This window comes from Carcharodon carcharias, chromosome 29, assembly GCF_017639515.1.
Source record: "Carcharodon carcharias isolate sCarCar2 chromosome 29, sCarCar2.pri, whole genome shotgun sequence".
Classification (NCBI taxonomy): domain Eukaryota; kingdom Metazoa; phylum Chordata; class Chondrichthyes; order Lamniformes; family Lamnidae; genus Carcharodon; species Carcharodon carcharias.
Window position 1 is genome coordinate 2,865,910 of NC_054495.1, and position 13,458 is coordinate 2,879,367.

The 13,458-nt window shown below is 48.7% G+C and overlaps 1 protein-coding gene across 2 annotated transcripts; it reads right to left on the bottom strand.

Annotated features, from left to right (window-relative positions):
* Positions 1–5,825: 5,825 nt before the first annotated feature.
* Positions 5,826–10,073, bottom strand: LOC121271035 (trypsin-like). 2 transcript variants are annotated; one of them, XM_041176729.1, is made up of 6 exons: positions 10,034–10,073; positions 9,661–9,817; positions 7,432–7,682; positions 7,012–7,021; positions 6,523–6,652; positions 5,826–5,975 (listed from the first exon to the last, which is right to left on the bottom strand). In XM_041176729.1, exons 1-6 carry the CDS (start codon positions 10,071–10,073, stop codon positions 5,826–5,828), a joined length of 738 nt encoding a protein of 245 aa, XP_041032663.1. The 2 variants fall into 2 exon arrangements, with proteins under 2 accessions (XP_041032663.1, XP_041032664.1); XM_041176730.1 differs by lacking the exon at positions 7,012–7,021 and having other exon boundaries at positions 6,523–6,659.
* Between the last annotated feature and the right edge of the window lie 3,385 nt (positions 10,074–13,458).

The following is a 13,458-nucleotide window of genomic DNA, read 5'->3' on the forward strand; positions in this document are numbered from 1 at the left end:
CAGTAACTCGCGTTCTATATCCATGTAAGATAATGACGTACAGTGTCTATGTTTAAAACCAGTGCCATTGAGTGAATGTCTTTTTACTGCTGGAGCACCTGCTTCTTTCTAAAGTGTCTTTTTTTGTGGAAGCCTCCACTAAAATCCACAAATTTTCAGTCAGTGATGCTGCAGGTGTTTCACGGAACAGAAAGTTTGTTTGGCGCTGAAAATTTTGCAAAATACAAAGCTGAGACTCACATTGACGCTTTCTGCCACCTCCCCTTGCATGTAGCTATGGGGGTGAGCCACTTAGTGACATAGATTCCTCTCAACAAACAATCGTCTTTTTTATTTCAACATAAAAGCAAAACACTTGCAGATGCTGGAAACCTGAAATAAAAACAGAAAATGCCGGAAATACTCACCACTTCTGCCTCCTTCTTGCCTGATGAGTTTATTTTTCCTCTTGTTTTAAGTTTCACTGTTCCTCCTGCCCACGCAACAGGACCACTCCAGATGGCCGCCAATGCCCATCTGACTATGCACGCTGGTCCGCGAATGTGCAGAAATCCAGGAGCAGATTAGAAATTTTGGGGTTGAGCTGCTTCTTATAAGAAATAGTTGGTCAGACAGCAATGACCATTGGCAAAACCCGGACACAGCGTGTGCTGATGAGTAACCGTTGGATTGTGTAGGACTGAGATGTCAATCCCAGCCACGATTTACTCCTGAGTCACCGACTGCCTATTGGATCTGTACATCCTTATTACAAGAGGGAAAGTGGAAATCGGAGATGTCTCTGCGCAGCACACAAAGTGCCTCGAATGCTATTAATCCTTCCTTCTCCCGGTAACGTATTCTGGTTAAAAAATCTCAGTAAGTTCCCACAGTAAAAAATATGTCTTCTGTCTCACTTCAAGGTCTATGTTGATCCTGATTGTGTAATTGTATTCCTGTGTATTGGCAAAATGTTGTCTTTTGGCTATGTGGCTGCCATACGGTAAAGCCTTAGTCAACAAACACACTCCACTGCCAAAGAATCAACCCCCGCTGTACTTCAACTCAGACACGCGTCTCGAATTAAGGCAATATCCATCCGTATCAACCAATCTCAACTCACAATCCTGTCAAATCAAGCCTCAGGCCTCGCTCTCTTATCGCGCCTGGTGTCCGACCTCTTTAATGCGAGTCTGAAGTCAGACTTGCTCCTACTGTGACATGAGGTGGTATAGGAGGTGCGCTCCTGCAGCACTGCACCCCTGGTTAAGGAAGAATTTAAACGCTGTCCAGCGCAACAACGGGTTCCCATCATCAGCGCCGACGCCAGGAGATGAGAGAAGGAACATTGAACCAGGAATTCCATAAAGCGGGAGAAATAGGGAAGTTTAGCTCTAATGTTTCACAAAGCTCTTCATCACTGGAGGAGTTTCTCCCCATACTCGCGAGTGGATTTGCTGTGGTCTAATCAATAGAGACTAATCACTCTGATTAGTCAATAACTTCATTATTATAGGATCAGGTGGCTACTAGTGTCGGCGAAGGTGGACCCTGGGTTATCGAACATCCAGGAATTCCTGTCCCGTCATATAAATGCAGGAAAGTCTTCCTGTAACTGGTTTCGGTCTTGTAATAGGGCTAAGACCGCACAATCTATAATTTTATAAAACATATATATGTTATGTGTAATTACTTCCTAAACTTTTAAAACTGGACAATGACCTTTTCAAACGACTGAAGCTATGTCGGGCTGTGACCCTTGACCAATAGAAGCTGTCTGGCAGCACTTTGCATCTCGTTATCTCGGAAGAGACACTAATGACCCCTGTGGTCTGTAGAGACCAAATTAAAAGGGAATTATATAAAGACCAGAGTCTGCTAGGACAAAGAGACCTCTAACCTTCTTTTCAAATTCTTAATGGTTGAAACTTTGACAAAGAAATATACACCCTTGGTCAAAGCCAAATTGGAGAGGTGGGAGTCATGTCATATAACGCCCCCTAGCTGGAAGAACTGGTTTTACCGTCTTGCTGCACAGGGTAGCTTGATTTAAAGATTTCAAGGTGCCGAGCGACTTTTCGACCAGTGGGGAAGTGGTGATTAATGTGTTCTCCATAAGATATACCCTCGTAAATAATTTCAAGAGTGAGTCTGACAGGCATTTGTGGAACTTTCAAGGTTATGCATAAAAAGCAGTGATAAGAGGGTGGTGGTGTGCCGCCTTCTTGAACTGCTGCGGTCCTTGTGGTGTAGGTACACCCACAGTGCTCTTAGGGAGAGAGTTCCAGGATTTTGACCCAGTGACAGTGAAGGGGCAGCTGATAAAGTTCCAATTCAGGATGGTGAGTAGCTTGGAAAGGGCCTTGCAGGTGGTGGCATTCCCATGCATCTGCTGCCCTTGTCCTTCCAGATGGTAGAGGTTGTGGGTTTGGGGGGTGATTAAGGAACGTGGGACCAATGCAGCAAGGCAGGTTTTTTGACCCCTTTAGAGGAAATTTAAAGGGATGTAGCGACCTAAAGGTCTGAGGCTGCACTTGTTTTCAAAGAGGTAGAAAAGCAAAGCACACAGGTCAGGACCCACAGTTACTGGAGTGTGACCCCCAAGGATGCATATTCAGGGAGTTTGAATCCCATTATCCAGGACAGAGTTACCCTACTTCATTTTCCTCAACATAACTTTTCCTGGATGCATATTCAGCTTCCCCTCTTACGTCCAACTGATACAACATTGGCCCATCACCTGAATCACTTTATCCCTTTCTCTCCCAATGCTGTTTTATGGCTCTGCTTTTGGAAGCTGAGATAGAGCTTATAAAAGGTCACTGATAATAGAATTTGATTATTAATCTTCCTCCCTACTCCAAATGCTTAACTGGCTTTAAAAATCCCTTAATCTATCCAGGTAGATATTGGTGGAATATTATAACCTTGGACTGAGATTACCACATAATGAATCATCAGGAATACAGGAACAGCAGGAGGCCATTCAGCCCCTCAAGCTGGTTCTGCCATTCAAAGTGATCATGGCCAACCTGTATCCTAACTCAATATGTCCATCTTTTCCACCTTGAGCCACATAATGAGACTTTAGGGACAGGTGATCAAAAGCTTGGTAAAAGTGTTCATTTTTTGAGGAGCGTCTTAAAGGTGGGGAGAGACAGAGAGAGTGAGAGGAGGAGAGATTTAGGGAGGGAGTTCCAGAGTTTAGTTCCCAGACAGACGAAGGCATGGCTGCCAATGATGGAGTGATGGGAATTGGGGGATGTTCAAGAGGATGGAATTGGAGGAGAGCAGAGACCTTGGAGGGTTATAGGGGCTGGATATGGTTTCAGAGATAGGGAGGTTGAAAAGGATGGAGGAGGTTACAGAGAGCAGGAGGATTGTGGGAATGGAGGAGGTTACAGAGACAGGGAGAGTTGTAGGGGCTGGAAGAGGTTACAGATTTAGGGAGGTTTGTAGGGGCTGGAGGGTGTTACAGAGACAGGGAGGGTTGTGGGGACTGGAAGAGTTTACAGATTTAGGGAGGGTTGTATGGGATGGAGGAGTTTACAGAGATAGCGAGGGTTGTAGTTGCTGGAGAGGGTCACAGAGATAGGGAGTGTTGTAGTGGCTGGAAGAGGTTACAGAGATAGGGAGGGTTGTAGGGGGTGGAGGGGGTTACATAGATAGGGAGGGATGTAGGGGCTGGAGGAGGTTACAGAGATAGGGAACTGATGTAGGGGCTGGAGGGGGTTACCGAGATAGGGAGTGTTGTAGGTGCTGGGGGAGGTTACAGACATAAGAAGGGTTGTAGGGGCTCTAGGAGTTTGCACCGTGAGGTAGGTTTACAGTGGAACTTGGTGTCCCTTAGGACACGGGATCCAACAGAGTTTTGTTTCCCCGGACATTGATGGAGGATGGAATTTGGGAGGCCGGTCCAGTGGCGCTTACAAATAGTCAAATCTGCAACTTGAGTTTTCAGGTTGAAGGATGTGTGTTTGTAGGATTGTCCCTCTCAACCTTCTGTCTGGGCATCAGGTTTAGCCTCAGTAGGAAGGGATCAGCAAATTGTGAGTGCACAAGATAATGGTCTGGATAGCAGTGGACTACAGAAAATGAATATTAACTGTATTAACAGTTATAACCAGCATTTTAACCAAAACTCATAGGGGCTGCAAGAAAGAGGGAAGGACTTTTATGTCACCTTTCTTGACTTCAGCATCTCGCAAAGTGCTTTGCAACAGGAGAGGCCATTCAGCCCCTCAAGCCTCCTTCCCCATTCAGTCAGATCAGGGCTAATCTTCTCCCTCAGTTCCCCTTTCCCACCCTCTCCCCTAGTGTCCAAAATACTATCGACCTCAAGTGTTGAATAGACTCAACAACTGAGCACCCACAGCTCTCTGGGGCGGTTGGGGTGTTGGGGGGGGTGGGGTGGGTTGGGGTGGGGGGGGGTTGGTGGTGGTGGTGGAGGGGAGAGAATTCCAAAAATTCACAACCCTCCAATTGAAGAAATTTCTCCTCATCTCAGTCCACGATTCCTGAGACTGTGCCTGCTCCCGAATTTGAGATTCTCCGGCCGGTGGTTTGGTTTGAGGGAACTGCGGTGGGGGAGGTGCAGTGAAGAAACAACCTCTCAGCAGCGACCCTGCTTAACCCCCTGAGAATTTTTTGTGTATCAATGAGCTCAAATCACATTCTCCTAAGCCCTTGGCAGTATAGGCCCATACAACACTTGCATCAACCTGGCAATGTGAAAAAATGCCCTGGTATGTTCTATACTCTAAAATCAGGACAAATCCCAAACAGCTCTTACCTGCTCACTGATGCTCAGTTTGGGTTCCGCCAGGGTTACTCAACCTCTGAACTCATAATAGCCTTGGTTCAAACACGGACTAAAGAACTGATATCCTGAGGTGAGGCGAGAGTGACTGTCCTTGACATCAAGGCAGCATTTGACTGAGTGTGGTATCAAGGAGCCCTCGCAAAACTGGAGTCAGTTGGGAATACAGGGGAAAACTCTCCACTGGTTGGAATCATACCGAGCACAAAGGAAGATGGATGTGGTTGTTGGAGGTCAGTCTCTCGGATCCAGGACATCACTGCAGGAGCTCCTCAGGGTAGTGTCCATGGCCCTACCATCTTCAGCTGCTTCATCAATGACCTTCCTTCCATCATAAGTTCAGAAGTGGGGATGTTCACTGATGAGTGCACAATGTTCAGCAGCATTCGTGACCCCTCAGATACTGAAGCAGTCCATGACCAAATGCAGCAAGACCTGGACAATATCCAGGCTTGAGCTGACAAGTGGCAAGTAACATACCCGCCACACAAGTGTCAGGCAATGCCCATCTCCAATAGACAGAATCCAACTATTTCCCCTAGCTGTTCAATGGCTTTACCATTGCTGGCACCCGCCACCCACAGGCCCTTTGAGCAGGGCAGGAGAAATGGGGTTTTGGGGGACGGGGGTGGGAAGAGAGAATTCCAGATTTTTGTGTAAAGAAGTGACATCACCCCCTGAACCATCTGGCTTGAATTTTAACATTCTGCCCCCTTGTTCTGGAGTCTTTCCCCCCCACCAGAGGAAATAGTTCCTCTCTATCGACCCTATCGAATCCTTTGATCATCTTCAACTGATCGGTTGGTAAACTCAAGTGAACAGAGCCAAGTTGATGCGATAAAGGTAGTGGAGAACATTGAGGGTGGGAGTACCTCAGACTAGAAAAGACAAAGTGTGGTGTATTTTTGCAATTTTTTTTATTGATTCTTTCCATGTGCTGGTACAGAAATGTCAGGCCTAGGATGCGGAGAGAGAATTATTCAGCACCATATTAACTTGGAGGGCTCTCCCCCGCCAAGTGATGACCTCAGTTTGCGGCGATGGTGTCCTGGATCCAGGACACGTAATTGCAGACCTTGGTGTAGACTGCGGGGTAGCCTCTGACCGCACAGCCGTACCCCCAGGACACGATGCCCTGGAGCACTCCATTACACACGGCGGGACCACCGGAGTCTCCCTGTGAAAGAACAACACATCAAATCCATCAGCAGCTCCGCACGGTGAGGTCAGCGCTAAAGGAGTGTTCGAAACCCGCGTGCTCACCGCAAACATTCAACCACACCGAATATTGGCCAAGCTGAAATGGCACAGCTTCCCCCGGTTCACCTTGCATTTATACAGTGCCTGTATAGGCTGGGTTGTAGGAGCTGGAGGAGGTTACAGAGATAGGGAGAGTTGTCGGGGCTAGAAGAGGATACAGAGATAGGGATCGTTGTAGGGGCTGGAGGAGGTTACAGAGATAGGGATCGTTGTAGGGGCTGGAGGAGGTTACAGAGATAGGGAGTGTTGTAGGGGCTGGAGGAGGTTACAGTACGCAGTTGAGGAGCGAGGGCCATTTGGTCCATCCTGTGAATGCTGTCTCTACCAGGGAGCAATCCAGTTGAGCCCTGCTCTTACCATCGTTACCCACCCCACACATCCCCGCCACCCCGCACCCCCCCTCTCCGCCGTGAAAGGGAGTGGGGATCCCTCTGGGCTGTCCCATGTTGTCCAAGGGCCCGTACCCAGCAAGAACCCTTCCCGAAATCCAGATAACCGATGCACATCATGTTGTTGGTGATCATCCCCAGGTATGAACCTTCACAAGCGGCATTGCTGAGAACCGGGTCATCCAGGCACTGCAGCCGGTCCCCGCTGACCACTAAATCAAAACAAAGGTCAGAGGTTAGAGGGCGCGCGAGCTTATCCACACCTACGTGGGGGTCCAAATATTTGATGCTGCACATTCTCACTACCAATATACGATCGCGCATTTCCATAACAACCTCAGCCCATCTCACAACACCTCACAGCCAGTGACGCACTTTTCAAATTCTTATCTCAGGGTCAGAATGTCACAGCTTCCAACCCTCAATGCATCGTAATCTCTGCTCACATTTCAGGGTGATGAGGGGGCTTGTGTGGGGTGAGGGTGCAGGAGGCTTGGGGGTCTGGGTGTGTGGGGGGAGCGTACAGGGGGCAGGGGGTGGGCGGAGGGGGCACCGTACTATGACTGGTTGGCACCTTCCACAAGGCGGTAAACCGAAACCCATGGCCATGATCTCGGCTGGATGTGGAAGGACCTGTGGGATGGTTGGGGGAGAGCAGGGTGCCCTCGCTGGACCAACATTAGCACCCCTTCCCCCACCCCACCTTACCCCACACCCACCCCACCACCCCAACCACACCCCACCCCACACCCACCCCACCCCACCACCCCAACCCGACTGAGAGCAGGTCGACCAGCCGTGAACCTCAGAGCTAATTGTGGGATCTTTCTGTGCACAGCAAAGCAGCTTGCGGCATTTGGCTGGAGGTCAACACGCACTGCCACCATCTTCCGGCCCATTGCTAAACCCTGACCTCCCTCCCACACACCCCCAGCAAGCACTCACAGAGACTCGGGTCGAGTCATCTCCCTCTCTGCCCCTTACCGTTGGACTCGGTGTCTCCCCAGCCGGATACCAGGCAATATTCCCCGGCAGAGGCACAGCTGCTTGGCAGGTCGATGGTCCCCACGTTATCGTTGAGTGTGGCAGGTTTGGACAGTTTGATCAGCATGATGTCGTTGTCCACAGTGTTGGGGTTAAACCCGGGGTGTCTGATGACTCTGGCAGATTGAATGAATTGCTCGGTGCCCTCTTTGGCTGTGATGTCGTGCTCCCCCAGACGCACCTGCATATGACTAGGAATAAGATAGAGAACCAGCTTAGCGCGTGACTGTGGTTGACCGGTGGCCATCTTGCTTCAGCCCATTGGTGTGCAGCGCTAGCTCAGCTGTTCCCTGTCAGCTTCCTGGGCTTGGAATGACAGTAAAGGGAATGCTAGTCTGTTTTCCACAGGGCAATGAGAAGGGCTCGTGACCACTTGGGAAGACAGGAAGAGAGGCCTCTTGGGCCCATCCTCCATTTTTGTTGCCAATGGCAAATGTTAGGTCCCAGTTCACAGCCCTTTCTGAATATCCCTCAGTCACTTAACTCCCAATTAAGTGTCAATACATCAAACAGTTTATCATCTGAAGGTCTTCGGGGTGGAGGGGTATGTGTGTGTGGGTCTCATAATTCCTCCCCACTACTCTTTGGAGGAAAAGTTATTTTCTTTCCCCCTGTATTCCTGAATCCCACACAGGAGTCAGCAAAATCTGAGGTTGCTCGAGAGGCCACAAATGGAGGAGTGTACAGAGGCAGGGAGGGTTATAGGGGCTGGAGGAGGTTACAGGGATATTGAGGGTTGGAGGGGCTGCAGGAGGTTACAGAAATAAGGAGGGTTGTAGAGGCTGGAGGTGCTTACAGAGATAGGAAGGGGTGTAGGGGCTCGAGGAGGTTGTAGAGACAGGGAGGGTTGTAGGGGCTGGAGGGTATCGCAGAGATAGGGAAGGTTGTAGAGGCTGTTAGAGGTTACATAGATAGGGAGGGATGTAGAGGCTGGAGGAGGTTACAGAGATAGGGAGGGTCATAGGCACTGGAGGAGGTTACAGAGATAGGGAAGGTTGTAGGGGCTGGAGGGGGTTACAGAGATAGGGAGATTTATAGGCACTGGATCAGGTTACAGATAGAGGGAGGGTTGAAGGCACTGGAGGAGGTTACAGAGATAGGGAGGGTTGTAGGGGCTGGAGGAGGTTCCAGAGGTAGGGATGGTTATAGGTTATGGAGAGGGGTATGTAGGGAACGGGCAAGTGATCATGCATTGGTTTGAAAGCAAGGATGAGAATTTTAGAGTTAATGAGTTGTAGACTGGGAGCCAACGTTAGTCAGAGAGCGACAGAGGCTCATCAGGGAACAGGAGTTGCTGTGAGTTTGGATATGGGGCAGTGAGGTTTTGGGGACCAGAACTACGCGCTGTGTTATGGATACTGTTTCCGCAAAGCCTTGTACAATTGCAGCAAGTCCTGTTTATTCCTATACTCCAATCCCCTTGCAATAAAGGACAACATGTTGTTTGCTTTCTTTGTGCTCCTTGAACAGTGGGATCTTGCCTCTTTCAACATCAACATTTCTACGTTTCAAGATATTCGACTTTTCTAAATTTGCTTATAAAAGTGAAGAACCTCACACTTCCTCACATTATATTTCAGCTATTGTTATTCCATTGTGCAGTGTGTCTTTTCGAGAATGCTTTCATTGAATCAGAATTTACCACAGAAAATGGTCATTTGGCCCAACTGTTTTGTGCCACTGTTTTACACTCCACTCAAGCCTCTCGTACACTCATCCCACTAACAGCCTTCAAGATCACGGAGGCTGGACTACAGCATGCTGGAGTAGTCGAGCTTGAGGTGGATGAGGGTTTCAACAGTAGATAAGCTGAGGCAGGGACGGAGTGGGGTGATGTTACGGAGGTGGAAATGGGCTGTCTTGGTGATGGAGATGATAGGGGGATGGATGCTCAGCTCAGGGTTAACTGGACAATGAGGGTGAGAATGGTCTGGTCAGATAGTGACCAGGGAGCGGAAGGGGGCGGTATCAATGACTGGGGAACGGAGTTGGTCACGGGGACTGAAGGCAATGGCTTCAGTGGTCCCAAGCTTCCCCACATGATGCAAACACAATCTTGGGACCCTCATCGAGAAGCCTGCAAAACTCGAGAAGCAAGCTCTTGGTTCTAAGCATAAACTCTCCCTTTGACCTTTTAACCTCTTTTCACGCAGAGCCCTCAGTACTTGCCTCAAATAGCAGTGAGCGGCGGAGACCACCCATTCGGGGTGGATCAGAGATCCCCCACAATTGTGCCATCCCACATTGAGAGAGACAATCCAGGGCACTGAGTGTTTCACACACTCGTAACCACCAACAATCTTGTCATCATTGCGAGGGGCAGCAGCTGTGGTACCAAGAGAAGAGAGATCACCATTAAACACTGGAGTAAACGGAGGGACAAGCTGCAGAGAGAGACAGAGAGAGAGCGAAAGACAGAGAGACAGAAAGAGAGATGGCGAGTAGGAGAGACAGGCTGGGAAAGACTTCAAGAGGAGGAGCAGAAAGAGTGAGAGGAAACTCGAGAGAGGCATGGGAAAGGAAGGAAGTGGGACACGTTTACCAGCAAAGCCCAGTGACACGGTAAGCAGAAGGATCTCCATCGTTGCTTCAGGTTTCACGATGGCTGACTGCAGACAGCAGGGCTGTTTTATAGGCTGTAGGAGCTCTGCTCTCAGAGAATAACACGAACACAAGATTCATTAATGATCACAAGTGGGGGATACGTCCTTGGGAACATGAGGGGCAGGTGTGTGTTTCTCAGTTCTGTTCCCTGGGTTGTTTCAGAGTTCAATAAGTACAATTCATGAGTGTAAATCTTAGGGCATGAGACGGTTTACAATTTAGGTAGATTTAGAACTACAGTTGGGTAAAAACTATTCCTTTTCTGGACTGCGAAACGAGAGACTTTAACAATAAGAATGGGATCCTTCCATGCACTGTGTGACACTGCTAATTCAGCAAAATTATACTGGGACACAAAGAGTTTAATTATAAGCATTGTTTTCTGGTCTCCTTTTGAGTTATGATGGTTAAGGGGGTGATCGGATTCAGGACTTTTTCACTGATATGAAAGAATTCTCGATGGAGAGAAGCTATTTCCTCAGGAGGTATTTGGGGGAGGTGATGTTAGGAAGGGGGGATTCCAGAACAAGGGGGCAGAATCTTCAAATTGGAGCCAGGCTGTTCAGGGGGTGATGTCGGGAAGCACATTCTTCACACAATTTGGGATGGAAATCTGTAACTCTCCCCTCCCAACCTACTCCATCAAAAAAGCACTGAGGCTGGGAGGGGTCAATTGAAAGTTTCAAAACTGAGAGTATGGAGGAGAGGGTCCAGGATACAAGGGAGAGCTCCCCTGCTCTGCTTCAAAATACTCATTGGAATTTGTACGTCCACTTGAGAGGGAAAATGCTTTAATACCCAAGTGACTGCACCCCTGATAGGGCAGCATGTAGTGCAAGGGTATCTGCTACAGCAAGGGTTAATGTGGGACTGGGAACAGTCCTGCCCACAGTGTAAGGAAAGGAGTCACAGGTCCAAGTCTGGTGAGTGTTGTGTGCTGGACAGAGCCTAGTGTAGAAGCCAGCATTGATTTTGCGCCTAGCTTGGACTATACCCTGTATAAATGTACATAGCTATGCATTATCAGTAAACGCATCAGCGTCTCAATGCTTTTTTGTGGGAGTGTGGTGGGTGGGGAGAGTTCCAGATATCCACCCCACTTTGTGTGAAGAATGTACTTCCTGACATCACCCCCTGAACAGCCTGGCTCCAATTTTATGATTCTGCCCCCTTGTTCTGGACACCCCCCTTCCCCAACACCAACCTGAGGAAATAGCTTCTATCTATCGAGAATTCTTTCATATCAGTGAAAAATTCCTGAATCCGATCACCCCGTTAACCAGCATAACTCAAAAGGAGACCAGAAATCAATTCTTATAATTTAACTCTTTTTGTCCCAGTATAATTTTGCTGAATCAGTGTCACACAGTGCATGGAAGGATCCCATTCTTATTGTTAAAGTCTCTCGTTTCACGGTCTGGGAAAGGAAAATTATTTAACCCAACTGTAGTTCTAAACCTACCTAAATTGTAAACCGTCTCGCACCCTAAGATTTACACTCATGAACTGTCCTGATTGAACTCTGAAACAACCCAGGGAACAGAACGGAGAAACACACACCTGCCCCTCATGTTCCCAAGGACGTATGCCCCACTTGTGATCATTAATGAATCTTGTGTTTGTGTTATTCTCTGATAGCAGAGCTCCTACAGCCTCTAAAACAGCCCTGCTGTCTGCAGTCAGCCATCGTGAAACCTGAAGCAACAATGAAGATCCATCTGCTCGCCGTGTCACTGGGCTTTGCTGGTAAACGTGTCCCACTTCCTTTCTTTCCCATTGCTTTTTCGAGTTTCCTGTCACTCTTTCTGCTCCTCCTTTCGAAGTCTTTCCCAGCCTGTCTCTCTCTTTCTTTGTCTCTCTAACTCTTGTGTCTGTGCCTCTCTCACTCTCTGGTTCCCTGCCTCTGTCTCTTTAACTCGCTGTCTCTCTCCCTCTCTCTGTCTCTCTCTCTCTCCCTCTGTCTCTCCCTCTGTCATGTCTCTCTGTTTCTGCTGCTTGTCCCTCTGTTTACTCCAGTGTTTAACGGTGATATCTCTTCTCTTGGTACCACAGCTGCTGCCCCTCGCGATAATGACAAGATTGTTGGTGGTTACGAGTGTGTGAAGCACTCAGTGCCCTGGATTGTCTCTCTCAACGTGGGAAAGCACATGTGTGCGGGATCTCTGATCCACCCCGAATGGGTGGTCTCCGCTGCTCACTGCTATCGGGGGCAAGTACCGAGGGCTCTGCGTGAAAAGATGTTAAAAGGTCAAAGGGAGAGTTTAGTTTCGAACCGAGAGCTCGGTTCTCGAGATTTGCAGGCTTCTAGATGAGCGTCCCAAGATTGTGTTTGCATCGTGTGGGGAAGGTTGGGACGACTGAAGCCATTGCCTTTGGTCCCCGTGACCAACTCCGTTCCCCAGTCATTGATACCGCCCCCTTCCCCTCCCTGGTCACTATCTGACCAGACCAATCACACCCTCATTGTCCAGTTAACCCTGAGCTGAGCATCCATCCCCCTATCATCTCCATCACCAAGACAGCCCATTTCCACCTCCGTAACATAACCCCATTCCGACCCTGCCTCAGCTTATCGACTGCTGAAACTCTCATCCACCTCAAGCTCGACTACTGCAGCACGCTGTAGTCCAGCCTCCGTGATCTTGAAGGATGTGTTTGTGGGATGAGGGTGTGCAAGAGGCTCGAGTGGATCATAATGAATGGCAGATCAGGCTCGAAGGGCCGAATGGCCTTCTCCTGCTCCTAGTTTCAATGGACTCGAAACGTTAATGTGTTTCTCTCCACAGATGCTGCTGGATCTGCTGAGTATTTCTAGCACTTACTGTTTTCATTTCAGATTGCCAAAACTGCACACACTACTCCAGGTGTGGACTCAACAAAACCCTGTACAACTAGAGCAAGAATTCTAAACTCACAGAGAGGACAGGACTCCTGGTCAGTATCCCACCTAAACTCACAGAGAGGACAGGACTCCTGGTCAGTATCCCACCTAAACTCATAGAGAGGACAGGACTCCTGGTCAGTATCCCAACTAAACTCACATAGAGGACAGGACTCCTGGTCAGTATTGCACCTAAATTCACAGAGAGGACAGGACTCCTGGTCAGTATCCCACCTAAACTCACAGAGAGGACAGGACTCCTGGTCAGTATCCTACCTAAACTCACAGAAAGGACAGCTTGTCTGCTCAATAAACTCACTGGCTGTTTGAGGCATTGTACTCTCTGCCAAACTAACAAATTTGATTGTCCACATCCCGACAGAGACCACGCATTACAAAATGGTTCACTATCTGTGATGCACATTTGGGTTGTCCGGTGGATGTGGATGTTGCTATACAAATGCAAACTCTTGCTTCACATA

Bases quoted from the DNA above. Each gene is read 5' to 3' on its own strand.
- LOC121271035 (XM_041176729.1), bottom strand. From the start codon at position 10,073: ATGGAGATCCTTCTGCTTACCGTGTCACTGGGCTTTGCTG. The intron at 9,818-10,033 runs GTAAACGTGTCC...TTGGTACCACAG, and splicing joins CGTGTCACTGGGCTTTGCTG to CTGCTGCCCCTCGCAATGAT. The intron at 5,976-6,522 runs GTACGGGCCCTT...GTTCTTTCACAG, and splicing joins TCGGGAAGGGTTCTTGCTGG to GGAGACTCCGGTGGTCCCGC.